This window comes from Physeter macrocephalus, chromosome 16 (genome assembly GCF_002837175.3).
Source record: "Physeter macrocephalus isolate SW-GA chromosome 16, ASM283717v5, whole genome shotgun sequence".
NCBI lineage: Eukaryota > Metazoa > Chordata > Mammalia > Artiodactyla > Physeteridae > Physeter > Physeter macrocephalus.
In genome coordinates, this window is record NC_041229.1 from 102,415,162 (window position 1) to 102,431,776 (window position 16,615).

At 56.5% G+C, this 16,615-nt stretch overlaps 1 protein-coding gene across 7 annotated transcripts in view; it reads right to left on the minus strand.

Moving 5' to 3' along the window:
* NRXN2 (neurexin 2) overlaps window positions 1-16,615 on the minus strand; it is a 102,310-nt gene that overhangs the window by 69,288 nt on the left and 16,407 nt on the right. For 5 of the 7 annotated variants that reach the window (XM_024133240.1, XM_024133243.2, XM_055091517.1 and 2 more), the window contains exons 3-5: window positions 14,847-14,876; window positions 12,335-12,406; window positions 7,014-7,315 (exon numbers count right to left, since the gene is read on the minus strand). In XM_024133240.1, the coding sequence (XP_023989008.1) occupies window positions 7,014-7,315; window positions 12,335-12,406; window positions 14,847-14,876 (404 nt within the window). The remainder of the gene's footprint in view (window positions 1-7,013; window positions 7,316-12,334; window positions 12,407-14,846; window positions 14,877-16,615) is intronic. The other 2 variants (XM_055091516.1, XM_024133241.2) reach the window with 2 other exon arrangements.

Consider the following 16,615-nt stretch of genomic DNA (forward strand, 5'->3'; position numbering starts at 1 on the left):
ACTCACTCTCACATCAGAGCTAATCATCCCAAACCTCCTCCCTCCCCTCCCCCCTCCCACCGAGAACTGACTCCTCCTTCCTGCCTAAACTGACCTTTCAGAGTCCATATTTCCCCCAAATTTCCCCAGTTCTTCAATCACCCCACACCTATTCTCTTATGCTCCTCTGGGCAGCTGTTCCTCCCAGAATGAAGTACCCCCTCACCACCACCACTCCTGTAAGTCCCTGGAATTGGTCAGGCTTTCCCAGCAGCCCAGCCTCCTTCCACACACACCCACAGACCCCTGCACCTCCGCTCCCCACAGCCAGCAGCAAAACTTCACTCCCCCCACATACCACACCATAAAAAGGAACAGAGAGGCCCACCTCCCTCTAAAATCCCTTACTCCTCTGTAAACTATAAGCCAGCTTCTTCTACCCCAGACTCTAGAGGCCCCACCCCCATGTGGCTTTGTGTTCATTTCCTCTCCTCATGGTCAAAGAACCACCTTCAAAATTACCCTTTGAGGAGGAGATGGCAAAGGGGCTGAGGCAGCTTCACTTAGTGTGTCAGAGATATTGGGACACTACTGCTTGATGTCCATCAAATGCTAAACTGTGCGCCCAAGAGTGTGATTGTGAGAAAGAGAGGTCTTCTAGAGACAGATCCATTAGTTAGAGAGTTATTATAACCAGTGGGCACAGGACTAATTCAGTAAGACAATTAATAAGGGCCTTGTATCATTAAAAATAACAGAATTCAATATTAAGCAGCTAGAAGAAGTACTAAATAACCAATATTAATTATTAGTGATGCAGAAACAGTTTACATAGCAGGAAGACAAGAGTCTAACTGCAGATGCAGAGACCGGAACAGGGGATAACACGTGGTACAAGGATTGGTCCTATCAGCCAGTAGGACCGTTGGGAAATGAAGAGGCCAACTAGTCAGGACAAGGAACAGGGCAGCTAAATCCATGGCACCAAAAAAGGTACAAGTGCTCTGGTATCACTGCACTAGTCAAACAAGATAGGGGAAAAAAGGCATTGGAGGTAAAAATGCAGCTGCTACTCTTTTTAAATTAGAACTGGTTGTGGAGACTAAAACGAGGAAAAAATAGTTTTCGACTTTCATGGACAACTTCAATTTTTAACAAGTACAAGAGCGAATTAAGAAACAAGATTGAGGGAATTCCCTGGTGGTCCAGTGGTTAGGACTCCACGCTTTCACTGCCAAAGGCACGGGTTCAATCCCGGGTCAGGGAACTAAGATCCCGCAAGCCGTGCAGCACAGCCAAATTAAAAAATAAGAAAGAAAGAAACAAGATTGAGAGGGCCTTCCACTGATGTGTCAAGAGATCCGGGCTTCCTCTGATAAATAGCGAGGTTGTGGTGGGCGAGACAGGGCCCCTCCAGACCTAGGTATTGCAGATCCAGAACCCGGTCCATGGTGATCATGCCCGAGGGGGCAACTGTGGCCAAATACTAGAGTGGAGCCTCCACTGGAACCCATCCTGGCACCTGTGACGCAGCAGCCCACGCCTTCCCGGATGCCGGGGATCGGGAGGGCTGAGGCTTCAGACTAACAAATAAGCAAGGAAAGCTTTGCCCCACCCACAGAAACAGCTAGAGGGCTCCTGGAGCCCAGGAGCACAAGGATGACAGTGCATGATGAGGGAGGAGGGCATCAAGTCACAGAGGGAAGAAGTCAGTCACTGTAGCAAGTGTACCTTACCATGGCCAAGGGCCTTTGACAAAACTTTACCCCATCTTCACCTTGATCTATCGGCATAGCTCCAGCCCTTCAAGAAAGCCAAGAAGGGGATTATGCGCACAAATCACAAAAGTCTGAGTGAAGGCAGTCTCTGTGGAGCTTGAGCAAGGGACGATCAGGACAAAGAAAAGAGGACTCAGAGATAAGAGGGGCCCACTTTTCCAAGAGACAAGCAGAACATTTAGATGGTTCAAGATTTGGGAACACCCCAGAACGGCGGTACCACAAGACGAATGACAGGCACCTTAGCAGTGTGCACCAAGGCCGAGAGCCAGGCCCTCCCGGGAGGCAGAAAAATGGAGTCAGACTCCCATCCTCCCACTTCCTGCGGGACAGCCTTGGTTGGGCCAGCTCTTCAACCTCGCTGGTGAAATAGGAGTATCTCCCACTTCACAGGATTGTTAGAAAAGTTAGGTGAGATACAAAAGAGAAAAGAGACCCTTGAACTTGGGGGTTCCGGAGGAAGAGAGATGTGAGGGTGCAATCTGAACAATGCTGTAAGAAAGGGACAGGTCCTGAGGAGACTCTGAGGGGGCGGGAGAGTAAAGTGAGGTGGAGTTTTTCCCAGAGGACAAGAGATATTTCTGGGCTCGTATGAAATAGATCTGCTGGATCTTCATGTCCAAAACCTCACCAACTGGCTTCAAGAAAGAGCCCAAAGGAACCAGCAAAACCACTAGAAAAACAAATAAAAACATTCAGTAGTTGCTGGTATTAAGCTCTCAAGGAGCTTACCATGTAGAAATAGAGAAAAGAGGTGAACACAAATTATTATTATTTTTCTTTTTTTTTTTTTTTTTTGTGGTACGCGGGCCTCTCACTGCCGTGGCCTCTCCCATTGCGGAGCACAGGCTCCGGACGCGCAGGCTCAGCGGCCATGGCTCACGGGCCCAGCCGCTCCGCGGCACGTGGGATCTTCCCGGACCAGGGCACGAACCCGTGTCCCCTGCATCGGCAGGCGGATTCTCAACCACTGCGCCACCAGGGAAGCCCGAACACAAATTATTGACCATGCAGACGGAGTGTGATGATAGGGCCAGAACACAGCAAAGAGGGAGACTGGCCAGGGGACCCGGAGGATCAAGGAAGGCCTTACAAAAAAGGTGGCGGTTCAGCTGGGCCTGAAGGGTTGGAAAAAAAAAAAACCCACAACTAACAATAATGACGGCAGCAAGCCCTCCGCTGCTCACGCGGTGCCAGGCGCAGGCCATCACCTCGGTTAGTCCTCAGAAGCCCCTCTCACTTTGCAGAGAGGTTACATTACTTGCCTCAAGTCACTCCAACTAGTGGCAGAGCTGGGATTTGAACCCAGTCTGTCCGACTCAAACCCCAGCCCTAGGGTTTCATCCAGCAGAAAGGAGGGTGAACGGTGGTGTTGGCGGGAGCTCTGTGGGAACGAGGTGGGCAGCTCGGGAAGCCAGTACAGACAGGGTGTGTAGAGCAGCACAGTTAGGCCCTAAGATGGGGCGTGTGACAGGCCGGAGAGACAGGGCAACCCGGGCCGGAAGGGGAGGGAGTCCCAAGTGCCTGCCAGGCCCCATCCTTGGGGGATGTCCCTCCTTGGGGCCCAGGGGGGCTCCCGAAAATCTCCCCGCTGAGGAACGGCCTCATGGGAGCTGGGCGGGTGGAAGCTCCACATGATATTTTGGGAGCCAGCTTGTCTTCCAGAGTTGGTGCTGGCTAGTGATGAATTGGGTTGGCACTCGGCTTGCATGGTGGAGGGAGGCATACTGGGTGTGGGAGGAGGGTGGGCCCAGGATTAAAAATAGGCCTCAAGGGCTTCCCTGGTGGCGCAGTGGTTGAGAGTCCGCCTGCCGATGCAGGGGACACGGGTTCGTGCCCCGGTCCGGGAAGATCCCACATGCCGCGGAGCGGCTGGGCCCGTGAGCCATGGCCGCTGAGCCTGCGCGTCTGGAGCCTGTGCTCCACGACGGGAGAGGCCACAACAGTGAGAGGCCCGTGTACCGCAAAAAAAAAAAAAAAAATAGGCCTCAGGGAATCCTCAGAGGGAATTATTCCTGCAAAGATCCCCCAAGAGACACCACCGGGCACAGGGTCCTCAAGCCTGGGCTCGGAGGGAGAGGAGGGCAAGAGCAGGGTGTGGTCTCAGTCAGGTGTCCTCCGGTCCTGACTGCAATGTTCTAGGAGTCTCTGGATGATTCCGGGGATCACTATCTGGTTCAGGGGAGGGGGGTGAAATTCTGCCTCCTTCCAGTCTCCCAAAGCTGCAGGACCAAGAGGAAGGGAGACCCCTCAGTGCCTGTCCTGGGGCAGGCTCTCCCCAGGAGGCAGTCTCCCCGGCTGTTCTAATCACTTGGGGAAAACAACATGGATCCCAGTGTCCTCAGATCCCAGCCATCTACCCTAAAGGCAGAAGCAGATGTCATTTCTTACCTCACCCCCCCACCCCCGTCTTTGCTCCTGGCCACTCTCAACCCAACGTCACTCCTAAGATCATAAAAGGATCTTTCCAATCCCAGGACACCACGTGGCCCCTGTATAAATGCGTCTGCATAGGGTTTCTCCCCTTTGTCGCACTACTGACATTTGGGGCCAGATAATTCTTTGCTATGGGGCTGCCCTGTGCATTGTGGGATGTTTAGCAGCATCTTGGCCTCTACCCACTACATGCCAGTAGCACCCTCCCCGAGCTGTGACACCCAAAATGCTTCCCGACATTGCCAAGTGTCTCCTGGGGGGCACTCCGCCCTCGGTTGAGAACCACTGCTCTAGGGACAACAGGACCCAATAAATTATTAGAAGCCCTGAAAGACAGGCACTCAAAAGGCCTGCTGAGATGGACTTGGCCACAGGCTAGGCCCTGAGCAAGGGCAATGCATCCAGAGCACAGCCTTAGGGCTGCCCTTCCATCCCCCATGGTCACGATGACCAAAAAAGGGCTGCAGCTCATATTTACGGATGTGGACTGGCCTCAAATAAATCTCTCCAGAAACCCTTTCTAAGGAGATCTCTCTATCAAAGTCTTAAAGCAGACACCCTCTTTGGCCCCGAAGGCTCATGTTCAGGTCAACATGACCTGACTCTGCTCTGACCCGTCCAGTACAGCAGGCCAGGGGGACGTGGTCACAAGTTACCAGCTCAGACCCAGGACTCTGTGAGCCCCGGGAAGAGGCTACTATGGGTCCCTGTCCACACTCAGTACTGCTGAGGCCAGGCCTCACCCCCTCCGTATGGCGTTCCCGCCTTCCCTGGTCACAGACCTCTCCCTCCTAAGTCTCTCGAGTTCCTAGAATGTTTAAGATTCCTGCCGCTCAGTTGGCCCTTGTGTGGCTTTGCTCTGTTCACTTTTAACAGACTCATCCTGTGTCCTCAAGAGCCGAAGGGCTGGGAGGGCGGGGCCCATGTCTTTTCTCCCTCGGTACCCAGTATAGATGGACAATACATTGGCCAAAGGACACGTGGATACGGACTGTGGGCTTGCAGCGTGTGGCCAGAGGCAGTACCAGGTGACAGCGCTGGTCCTGGGGAGGGAACATCAGCAAGAAGGCAACTCCGCCCACCCCTGCAGTAAATGTGGGTGGCACCTAAAAGTATGACAAACAGCGCAAACACTCAGGTTTGCTCAGACGGTGGTGACAACACAAGACAGCCCTCTGGGAGGGTCAGGGGATGATGCGACACGAAGGGGGCGCCACCCTGAGGAGGAGCGCCGCTCTTCCGAGCTCGGGGCTCACTGAGAGCACGTGCCTGGGTGGGAGCCCGACTAGAGCAGGGAACAGCGGCTCGGAAAGGGCGGGCGGGTTAGCCACGGTGTCCCTGCAGCAAGGGGAAGGCACCAGAGGAGGGGGACTCCCCATCAGGTCATCGCTCAGTGGGCTGAAGAAGAGCAGGTAAGAACAGCGTGAGGTCAGCCAGAATCCAGCCCCTGCCCACCACGAGCCCTTCGGTGGGAAGAAGGGGAGGAGGAGAGGGCAGGTCACAAAGACGGTGAAGAGGAGAGACATCGCAAGTTCAGCCACCAGGAAGCTCAGCTAGAACCAGGAAATACAGAGCCGATACCTAGTAAGAGAAGGGCTGCAAACCAGCCAAGACAGCACCTCCCAGGCCATAGAGGCTCCGTGTTCCAGGTCGCACTGAGCTTGCTGGGGGGTGGAGCTGGAAAAGCGTCCCTGCCACCAGCTACAGAAACTGGTGGACCCGGAGAGAAGGACCAGCAAGAGTCTGGGCACCTGGGCCCCAGGTGCCAAGCGATCAGGGCATGGAGTCAGGAGTGGATCCAGGAGCCCCTGAGGATGCACAGCGGCTTCTCCTGCTTTGGAAGAAGGGTCTGGCTTGGACTCTGCTTGAGGCGGGAACTTCTCAGGGCTGGAAACAAGCTGTGGAGGCTGCTGTCAAGCAGAAGCCCGGCCAGAGGGAATGCTTCACCTGCCATAGCCACCCTGTGCCTTGTGAGAGGCGAAGAGGCCGCTGCACTGAGAGGACAGCGCCGATGCCCAGAAGCATCGGCCCCCGGGGTGGGGGGTTCTGGGAGGTGGAGCTGAGGGGACGCGGAGGACTCTGTCCTGCCGGCAGGGGCTGCCCCAAGAGTCTCCTCGAGCTCCCGCATGGGCTGGCCTGGAAGCCACGGAAAGACAGCCACCGACCCGTGGGAGAGCCTGCGCCCCTTTGGAGGGACAGGAGGGGACAGGAGAGAGAGGGTACTGCCCGGACGAGAGGCAAGACCAAGCACCTCGCCAGTCCGCCAGTCCGTTCCCCTCTCACGCCTGCTGCCCCGACCTTGCTCTGAGCCCAGGCCTGCCTCTGCTCTAGAAAGGCCCCGCCTAAGGGCAGGCCACACCCCACCCCACATGGCCCAGGCTTCCTGCCCTAATGGGACACCGACTCAACCAGAGTCTGGCCAGAGTCTCCTCATCCCGTAGCCCCCCAGGGCCCCGCCAGTTCAGGTTCTATCTCATTCCTCCCGGCCCCCGAATCGCCCTCCTGCCAGATTACCTGATTCCTCAGCCCCAACCCTTGAACCCAGCCCCTGGCCCCAATCGGAGCCTGGCCCTTCCTCTTCCCTCGGGCTCCGGCCCCGGGGCAGCCTCCTCCCTAGCGCAGCATCCTGGTCCTTGAAGCCTGCGCGCTGCGGCTGCGCTCCTGGACCCTCCCAGCCTCCCCGCGGCCTAAACCTTCTTCAGAACCACGCCTTGCTGCTGGCCCTGACGCCTCGCCCCCGCACCCCAGGCGGCCCGCTCTCCCCACTCCCATTCTGTCCCAGATACAGCTGGCCCCTGGCCTGCTTCTTGCCCCCCCTACCTGGCGCAGGTTTCGAGTGACCCGGACGTCGTGCCAGGCGTTGTCGTTGAACTTGCCGTTGACGGGTTCCACAAGGGCCTCAAAGGCTCCCGAGCCCAGGTTGATGACGAGCCAGACGGCCCCAGATTTGAGGGACAGGTTGACATAGTCGGCCGACTTGCCCGTGTGCAGCATCAGCCCGTTGCGCTGCAGGGTGCGGAAGGCCAGCGTGATCTCGTCCGTGCTGCTCTGGATCGGGTTGTGTGACAGGTCATAGCAGAAGAACTCATTGCCTTTGAAGGTCGCCACAAACTCCTCCTTGCCTGGATGCGGCGGTGGGGAAACGGGAGAGGGCCGAGTGGGGCAGGGCACTCCAGACCCTCTCTCTTCCCCTCCAGCCACCCAGGCGCAGGTGCTGGACACCGGGAGCCCCCCGATCCCAACTGCAAGCTTTAGGCTCTCTCCCCTCCCCGTGCTGTCCGCCCTCCTCTCTGGACCCTGCCTTCTTTGCTGTCAGAAGTCAGCTTCCCCCATGTCTGTCTCCAAAGCAGGAGGCTGCTAAGTGGCTCTCACACTGACAGCTGACAACTAAGCTGCCACAGGGCCAAGTGAGGCAGACACTCTCACTGTCTCCTCCCCCACTGGCCCTCCATCGGCCACCCCCCTTAACAAAAGGATGTGGCAGAGCAACGAGAAACTGCACCGGCCATCTTCCCAGAGTGCCCCCCTATGGCGGGGCCACCAAGGGTCTCCTGAGTGCAGCCCACCTCCCCCTCCCGCCTCTTCTCCAGTGATGGCCATTCTCAGTGCCTGGGGACAGTCTGAGGCCTCACCACATGGGATGGGACCAGTAGGCCCACTTCGTAGCAGTGAGCAGACGAGGAGAATGGGTGGAGGAGGCGGGGGAAGACACATGGGAGGGCGATGCAGGTGGCAGGATGTGCGTCAGGGAGCAGTGGGCCACTGGGCGGGGCTGACACAGGTGGCCACCATGCCAGCTGTCACCGCGCCCCCAGCTTCCTAGTCCAATCTGAGGGGACAGCACAGACAGGCCCTAGGCAGAGAGCCTCCAAGGGTCCCCAGAGGGCAGGTGTGGGACCCTGTGTGCCAGGAGATGGCAGGGGGCAAAAGTGCACGGGCAGGCCCGGCTCTCGTGCGTGTGTGCGTGAGTGTGCGTGCATGGGTAAGCGCCCTGCATGGGGCTCCTTCCACCGGCACGCTTTAAACAGGAGTGAAAACAACTGGGAGGGCCTTAGGGACTTTCAGCGTTCTGTAAGTGGGTGACAATGGCCCCGTGGAAGGAAGGTGGGTCCCAGCCCCACACCTTCACAAGCCAGAGCCCACACAGAGGGAAGAAAACAGGCCGCGGAGCCAAGGGACCACAGAGGACCTGGACTCTGACAGTGACTCATTTCTCCTCCCAGCAGACGGTGGCACAACGGCTGGGCCCACCCACCTTGCAGGGCGGATGGGGGGCGAACAAGACGGCTGGCCAAGGGCCTTCACGGAGTGCAGAGATTCTCAGCACAGGCCCCCAGGCCCAGGAAGAAGCAGGGCACGATGCCGGTGCGGGGGTCACACGTGGCCTTCAGAGGCCCCTGCCCCCCTGTGGGCCGGGCCCCAGCAGCAGGCGCCGCGTGTGGAAGCCGTGGCTCTCCGGGTGCACCTCCTGCAGATGCCTCTCTCCTGCACAACGGCCCCACTCTCTCCCTCCGGGCAGTCTGCCCACAGACTCAGTCCTCACTGCTTCCGGATGCCAAGGCACCAGCTGCTGCCCCAGAGCCTGGCACGGCACTCACTGCAGCTGGCCAGGCCCGGTTTCCTGAGGTCACAGGGCAGCGAGGCTGGTGGGGCATGGGCCACAAGGGGACAGCCACAAGCCCCATTCTGCCTACCTTGGGGCTACAGTGGGAAGGGCCAGAAAACAAAGAGGAGGAGTCAAGGAGAAACAAGAAGGGAAAGACTGGTGATGTGGAGGGAGGCCATGTAGAGAAGGAGAAAGATGGACCGTGAGGGACAGAAGGGAAATGAAGTCAGCGCAGAGCTGTGAGGGAGCAAGAGATGATGGGGGGAAGCAATCTGGATAAAGACGAGGGCAAGCTGGGAGGGGACAGGTAAGGGTGATGGGAAGAGGGCCCACAAGGAAAAGGGGACAGAGACCTCCCAGGAAAGGAAGACAAGGGTTTCTCAGGGCCTTGCTGTTTCCATAGCAACCAGGCCTGCTGCCCAGGCACTGGCAGAGCCAGTGGCTCAAGGACCAGAAAAGGGAATGTGCTTGACCTTGAGTTTGCTCTGCATCCTACTCCCTCCCTGAAGCCGGGCCTCCCCTCCCACTCCCTCACCTTCACTGCAGTCAAAGAAAATATTAAAGGGAGAGTCAAACAAAGAAAGGAAAGAATGAGGCAACCACGTGAAAAAGTGATTGGAACAGAACAAAAGAGGCCAGTAAAAAGGAGAGGCGGGCCTAAGGCTGGACCACGGCTGCCAAGGCAAAGCGGAGAAATGAGGCCATTCCTCGACTCCTCTGGGCTCTGGCTCTGGTCTCCTAGGAGAGGAGTCAGAGCCAGCCACTCTGGAGCCAGAGTCTACATGTTCTCCAACGCCCGTCACCGCCACGGACCCAGGTAGGCCCAGGGATGGAAAGAGGCTTGGAGCAGCCAGAGGGAACCTAAAAGAATTGGGGGAGAGCGACAGAAAAGAGATGAGCAAATGCGAACAAGAAAACCCAAGGTGGTAGGAAGGACAGAGATAGCCCCTGAGTGAGGAGGAGGCAGTAGGACCTCTAGGGATTAGTGTGTCAGGTAAGCACGTGGGGGCTGCCCTGCCAACCCTTCTCAGAAGAGCACCAACCAGATCTAAGAGGAGCGAGACCTGAAACAGCAGGGGGCGCTCTCCCCCACCTCACCGCGCAGACGACCCTGGAACTACAACTCCCAGCAGCACTTGAACAGTTACCCACTCCTAATAGTCCCTGGCACTGGAAGGGGGTCATTGCTGATACCTGTTTATCTCCCAGGGTCGGGGAATGTGGAGCCCCACAAGTATCCGCGGTCAAGCTGAATGTGGCTAGAGACCAGTTGTTGTGGTCCTGAATCTCTAACGGCCATGGGGGGGTCAGAGCAGCTGCCCCCTCCAGGCCCAGCTCAAAGCCCTCCTCTGGGAAGGTCTCCAGCCCCCTTAGCCCCTCCCTATGCTCAAGCACTACAGCTGTCTGTTCTGCTCATTTGGCACTTACTGCCTAGTAACATCTTGTACTGCTCCCTTGAGAGGAAGTGTGATGTGAGAAAGAAGACCTGGGCACTAATGCTGGCTCTTGCACCAGCTTTGTGACCTTGGCCAAGAGGCAACATCTCTAAGACCCAGCTTCCTCCTCAGGACAAAGGAACTCATCATCGGCCTACCTCACAGGTCGCCGTGGGCATCTAGAAAGAGACCAGACCAGGTGAGGCTTCATAAACTGTAATCCATTCCACAGATAAACGACTCTTACACTGGGATGTAACTTCCTCTGTGCGTATGTGCTGCCTCTCTCTCTAGATCAATGAATAAATTAACTCCTCTGCACAAAGTCTGCACTTTCCCTATACTTTGCACGTACCACACTTTGTTGTAGTTCTTTGTTAGAACATCAATGAGCCCCTTGAGAACAGAGCCCATTCACCCATTTAAAATAAATCTGGGCTTCCCTGGTGGCGCAGTGTTTGAGAGCCCGCCTGCCGATGCAGGGACACACAATGCCCGGGTCCGGGAAGATCCCACATGCCGCGGAGCGGCTGGGCCCATGAGCCATGGCCGCTGAGCCTGCGCGTCCGGAGCCTGTGCTCCGCAACGGGAGAGGCCACAGCAGTGAGAGGCCCGCGTACCGCAAAAAAAATAAAAAATTAAAAATAAAAATTAAAAATAAAAAAATAAAATAAATCTGCTGAGCACACACCTACATATGTGCCAGGAGCTGTGGAAAGCACCAGGGGTATACGAACGAAAATACCCAATCACTGTCCTCAGGGAGCTCGGTCGAGTTGGGGAGGCAAACAGGTAAAGTGACAGTTACTCGCCGTGTGGCGAGTGATGTAATGGATGTGTAGACAAAGGGAACACCGAGCAGCTTCTGGGTTTGCCTGGGGAGTCTGGGGGAGACTTCCAGTGTGGTGGCCTGGCTGCTTTTTCGAGAGTCAGCTGAAAGAGACACCAAATGGCTGGGGAAGAGGGCAGGGATGGCAGAAATCCAGGCCAACAGAACAGCGAGTACTAAAGAATGGGACTTGATAGCCCCAGGGCTTGGCACCCATTGGAACTCCTTGAGGGGTTGCTACACTGCCCTGTAAACTTCTTAGGGAAGAGAGTCTCTTAAGAGAGGCAGCCTCACACAGGTTCGAGCCCTGGTCTGGAAAGATCCAACATGCCGCGGAGCAACTAAGCCCACGAGTCACAACTACTGAGCCCACGTGCCACAACTGTTGAAGCCCGCGTGCCTAGAGCCCGTGCTGTGCAACAAGAGAAGGCACCACAGTGAAAAGCCCGCGCACCGCAACGAAGAACAGCCCCCTCTCGCCGCAACTAGAGAAAGCCCGTGCGCAGCAATGAAGACCCAACACAGCCAAAAATAAATAAATTAAATAAATAAAATTATTTTTTTTAAAAAAAAGAGAGAGAGAGAGGCAGCCTCAGTGCAGAAAAAAAAAAGGAGCTTGAAACCTACAGCCCTGAGACAGGATAAAGGGCCCCGGGCTGGCCTCAGGGGCATTGGCAAGCGTCAGTTTCCTCATCTGTAAACCAAGGGCAATGAGCCCTTCCACAGGGGGTTGTGAAGGCGCATTTAGGTGATGCATGTGATACATAACTTATTATAAATGCCACATCTCCCAACCAGAATCTCTCTGGGCTGACACCTATCGTGCTTGCAGAATTTGATGGTTAAATGGGGGGCTGACCCTGCTGCCTAGCCACCCTCCCAGAGAAACAGTTACTTTCTAGTCATCCCTGTTCTTTGGCCTGAACAACTGCCACAAAAAGACATCTGTGGGGACTTCCCTGGCGGTCCAGTGGTTAAGACTCAGCACTTCCACCACAGGGGGCATGGGTTCAAGCTCTGGTCGGGGAACTAAGATCAGCGCAGCCAAGAAAAAAAAGACATCCGTGTTCTAGAAAGAGGTCATCAGGACAACTGGGCTTTGGGAAAGAAATGGAGGTTTGTGGCCCTTTACACCGAGGCAGGTACTGCGGGTGGACCTCAGAGGCGGTTGAAGGGGACATGCCTCTATTGACTCAGCTGCCCTCCAGAAAGTGAAGTTGGCCTACAGAGGGTGAGGGCTGGGCTCTCTGGGGACCATGGGGTCACTGACCTTTTGTCGGCTGGTGCACATCGCTGGCTCCTCCTCTCCCGGCCCCCCCCTCGGAGAACAGTAAGGACCCTACTGGAGAAGCAGAATTGGGGAGTCAGGCACAGGGGGCTACCCAGGCAGTCCCACCCCAGCCTTGAGGCGATGGAGGGCCCTGTCCAGGGCAGAGGGCCGGCTTGGAGGTACAGGGTCGGGGTGGGGTGCTGCTCTGGGGACTCGCTCGCTTCAGGGCCTCTGGAGAAGGAGCCAGTTGACAAACCGGGAACCATCAGCCCCACAAACCCCGTCAGACTCACGACCACTGACCTACCCCTCCTTGCCAGGGGCGGGGGGACGAGCAGAGGAGCAGAGGCCTCGCTGCTGGTTCAGGAGCCCCTTCTGCCCAACAACGTGCAAACAGGCCAGACCTCTGGCCCTGGGGGCCCTGAGCTCCCGTCCAGATTCTTCCCCACTCTCGGCCATGCTCTGCTGGGCCAGGTTCCTCTTCTTCGACTAGTCCAACAGCCTGACAGAGCACCCCTCTTCCAAAACCGCCCCGTTCCCGCACCAAAGCCCTCTTCTCTTCTTTGCCCATCCTCAAGGCAAGCTGGTTCTCCCTCTACACCTGTTCCTTTACTACAGTGAGTGCTCTCAACGTTGCCTTCATCCACTTCTTGGCCAGTTAGACGGAGGGGCTTCCCAGGGGCAGGGCCACGCGCTCTGTTTGCTCCTTGTCCCTCCACTGTGCCCTCAGCAGGGCTGCGCACACCAGGAGGTCCTGCCTGGCTGAGCTCACAGTGGATGTAGGAAGGCCTTTCTCGGCGAGGACTTCCCGCTCGCCACCGCCCAGAGCCCCCAGCCCCGGCCTCCAGAGTCCCACAGGCACGTGTCACCACGTCTGGCCTCCAGGCTGCCTTAAGTTCTCCACCCAGCCCTGACCACAGGCTCCCAGGCACCACACCTACTGCCAGACCCCACAGGATGGTTCTTAAGGGGAACTCAAGAATGGAGTTTAAAAGTCCTCGTCTGGGCCCTTATTCCAACCCCAATCCCCAGAACTGAAGCTAGAATAACACCTGGGCTGTGGCCTTTCGGGAGGTGGAGGGGTGGCTTTAGGGATCCTTCAGGGCTTCATCTAGGACAAAGGTGAGCCACAGCCAGCAAACCCAGAACCAGGCACTGAGATGCAAGAAGGACGTGAGTAAACCCACCAGGCCCTGACTCCCCACTCGGGACTTCCTCTTTCCCCACATTTCTTACCATAATTTCACATCCCTGCAAGAATCCCAGGCCGCTACCTCCCCAGACCTAAATCCATCCCAAATTCCTGATCTGAGTCTCTCCCCACAGCCCAGCCTTCATCCTGTAGGCTTCTCCTGCCTACAGGCTAAGGACAGCACCCCGTCCCTATGGAAGATGAGCCCCAACAGAGGACACCAGGGCAGGAAGCAGTGCCTGAGGATCTGGGAGGGAGTCAGCGACAGGGAGGTCAGAGCGGGGGATCAAGGTCAGGACTCCCGGGGTCTGTCTCCAGGTTTGCCGAACGCGAGGGCTTTTAAAGATGGTAAAGACTTGGTCGAAGGGAGGCTAAAAATAGACGAGCAGTCCCAACGGTACCACCAATTAAACGCTGCGTAATCACTAGCAAGTCACTTCATCTCTCTGGACCTAAATGTCCTCATCTATCAAACAGGGTCAGGAGACATCCAAAAGCCACAGGGTGAGGGTGTACGGGGGTGGGGGGAACAGCTGTGGAAAGGGGGCCTCCCACAGCGGCATGGGGAGGGTGTACGGGGGTGGGGGGACAGAGGTTTGCCGAACGCGAGGGCTTTTAAAGATGGTAAAGACTTGGTCGAAGGGAGGCTAAAAATAGACGAGCAGTCCCAACGGTACCACCAATTAAGCGCTGCGTAATCACTAGCAAGTCACTTCATCTCTCTGGACCTAAATGTCCTCATCTATCAAACAGGGTCAGGAGACATCCAAAAGCCACAGGGTGAGGGTGTACGGGGGTGGGGGGAACAGCTGTGGAAAGGGGGCCTCCCACAGCGGCAGGGGGAGGGTGTACGGGGGTGCCTAAAGTCCACTTCCTCCAGCCCATGCTTTTCTCTTTTGATTGGGGTTCACAGAAAAGAAAGAATGATCAGAATGAGCAGAAGGAAATAAAACACCACCATGAGAAAGAAAAAGAAAAAAAAAAAAGTAAGATACACTATCAGGAAAACGCAAAAAGGTGACTGGAGACAACGGCAGGAGTTCAAACATCTCTTGATGTCAGAAACCAAGGTGGGATGAGGGCGGATGAGTGTGTCGGGGGAGGTGGGAGAGGGGAGCGCACACACGGGGACCAGCCCCCCCCACCCCAGCGCCCAAATAAAATAAAGACAAGGCAGAGGAAGGGGGGTAGGAAGGCAGGAAGGAGGCGGGACAAGTGGAGGAGGGGGAAGGGGGGCAAGGGGGGGGTGGACAGAAAATCCAGGTGCAGGTTGGGGGCCATCCAATCCAATCCAAACCAAGCCAGAACTTCAAACCATACCTTCGCTGTTTAACGTCAGGTGAGCCGGACCTTGGAAAGGGAAGGAGAGAAAGAAAGAAAGGAGACAATAAAAGAAGAAAAAAGAAAGAAAAGGGGAAAGAAACAAAGAAAACACGAGTCATCAAAATCAGCCAGAGAGAGGGGAGAAAAAAGCTTTTGCTGCCACAATTTAAAAACCCTTTTTAACTTGTGACAGACATCGGGGGAAAGCCCCCAGCCCAGAGCTGAGGAAAGGGGCCCGATGCACAGGAAGCGGGGCGAGAGAGAGAGAGAGAAGGGGGGGCGCCGGAGGGGGTGAGGGGGGTACAGGCAGAACCAGAGGAAGGGTTGGGGCAGGGAGTCACTGCAGGGGGAGAGGAGATTTTGGTTTCTTTTTTTTTCTTCTTGCCGGAAAAAAAAAAAGGAAAAGGAGGAGAAGCATGAGGCTGGGAGGGCTGCTTTTTCCTTTTTCTTTTTTTCTTTTTTTTTTCTTCCGGGAGGCGGAGAGAAAAAAAAACGGTCAACGAGAAAAACGATTCGGATGGAGGAGAAAATAAAACACGACACAAAAATCAAAGCCACCTGGAGAGAGAGAGAGTGTCCTGTTAGCGCGGGATTGAGCAGACAAGAGGGATATCCAACCCCGCCCCCCCACCCCATCCCTTTATCCCACGAGCCTGGCAGAGACCCGGAAGACGGGGGTATGAAGAGCCTGGGCCTAGAGGGAATCTCCCACCAAAGGGGGCTGTGGAAAGGCATCTGTCCAGGTCCAACCCTCCCAACTCCAGCCCTCCCAACAGCCTCCAAATGGGTAACAGGCACCCTGCCCACCCGGATTCTACGAGGAAACTGGGATTCAGGAGGACAAAGTTAGAGAGACAGCAGGTTGGAGGAACCAGAATCTAGGGAAACGTTGGAGCAAGGATGGGGGCCTGGATCCTTCCATAGGGAGGACTGGGAGGCCAGGCCAGCACTCTTGGACAGCAAAGACCAAAGAGGGCAGCCAAGACCCATGGGCGGGAGCCCCAGCTCTCTGAGAGGTCGACACACCTCATTCGAAACTATTCTACGGACCCCCTTTCTCTGGACAGGCCCTCTCTGAGGTGACCCCAAAGCTGAATTTTGAAAAGGGAAAACAGAAGCCCGACAGCCAAGACTGAGAGCAAAAGTGTCTGGGATTTTTTTTCAGGGGTGCCTTGGTCCCTTGAGAGAGCCTGGTCAGCCCTGATTTGGGGCCCCCCTCAGCCTTAGAGGGAGAGACTTTGGCCCACTGGACCACTACCCCAGTCCCCAGAAGGCATCAGCCAAGGAACACTCTCGCCCAGGGAGGCTGGCAGCACCATGCGCCACAGCTGAGCTTGAGACCCCAGGGCTCCCTGAGATGACCAGCCCCACCGAACCTCAGCCCTCGCCTCCCCCATCCCTGTACCTGTGGTGTCTGGCCAAGAGGATGAGGAAGGAACAGCCCTACAGCACCACCTCACCCTTGGAAACCATCCCCACTGCTGAGGCCGTGAGATGTGGGCCCTGGGGGTAGAAAGCCAGGACCAGGATGCAAGATAGGGAAAAGCGCTCCAGGTGTCTCTCGGGTAAGGCTGAGGGCCAGGATGCCTGGGTTCCAAAAAGAAAGGCAGCAGGGGCTTCCCTGGTGGCGCAGTGGTTGAGAATCCGCCTGCCAATGCCGGGGACACGGGTTCGTGCCCCGGTCCGGGAAGATCCCACATGCCGCGGAGCGGCTGGGCCCGTGAGCCACGGCCGCTGAGCCTGCGCGTCCGGAGCCTGTGCTCCGC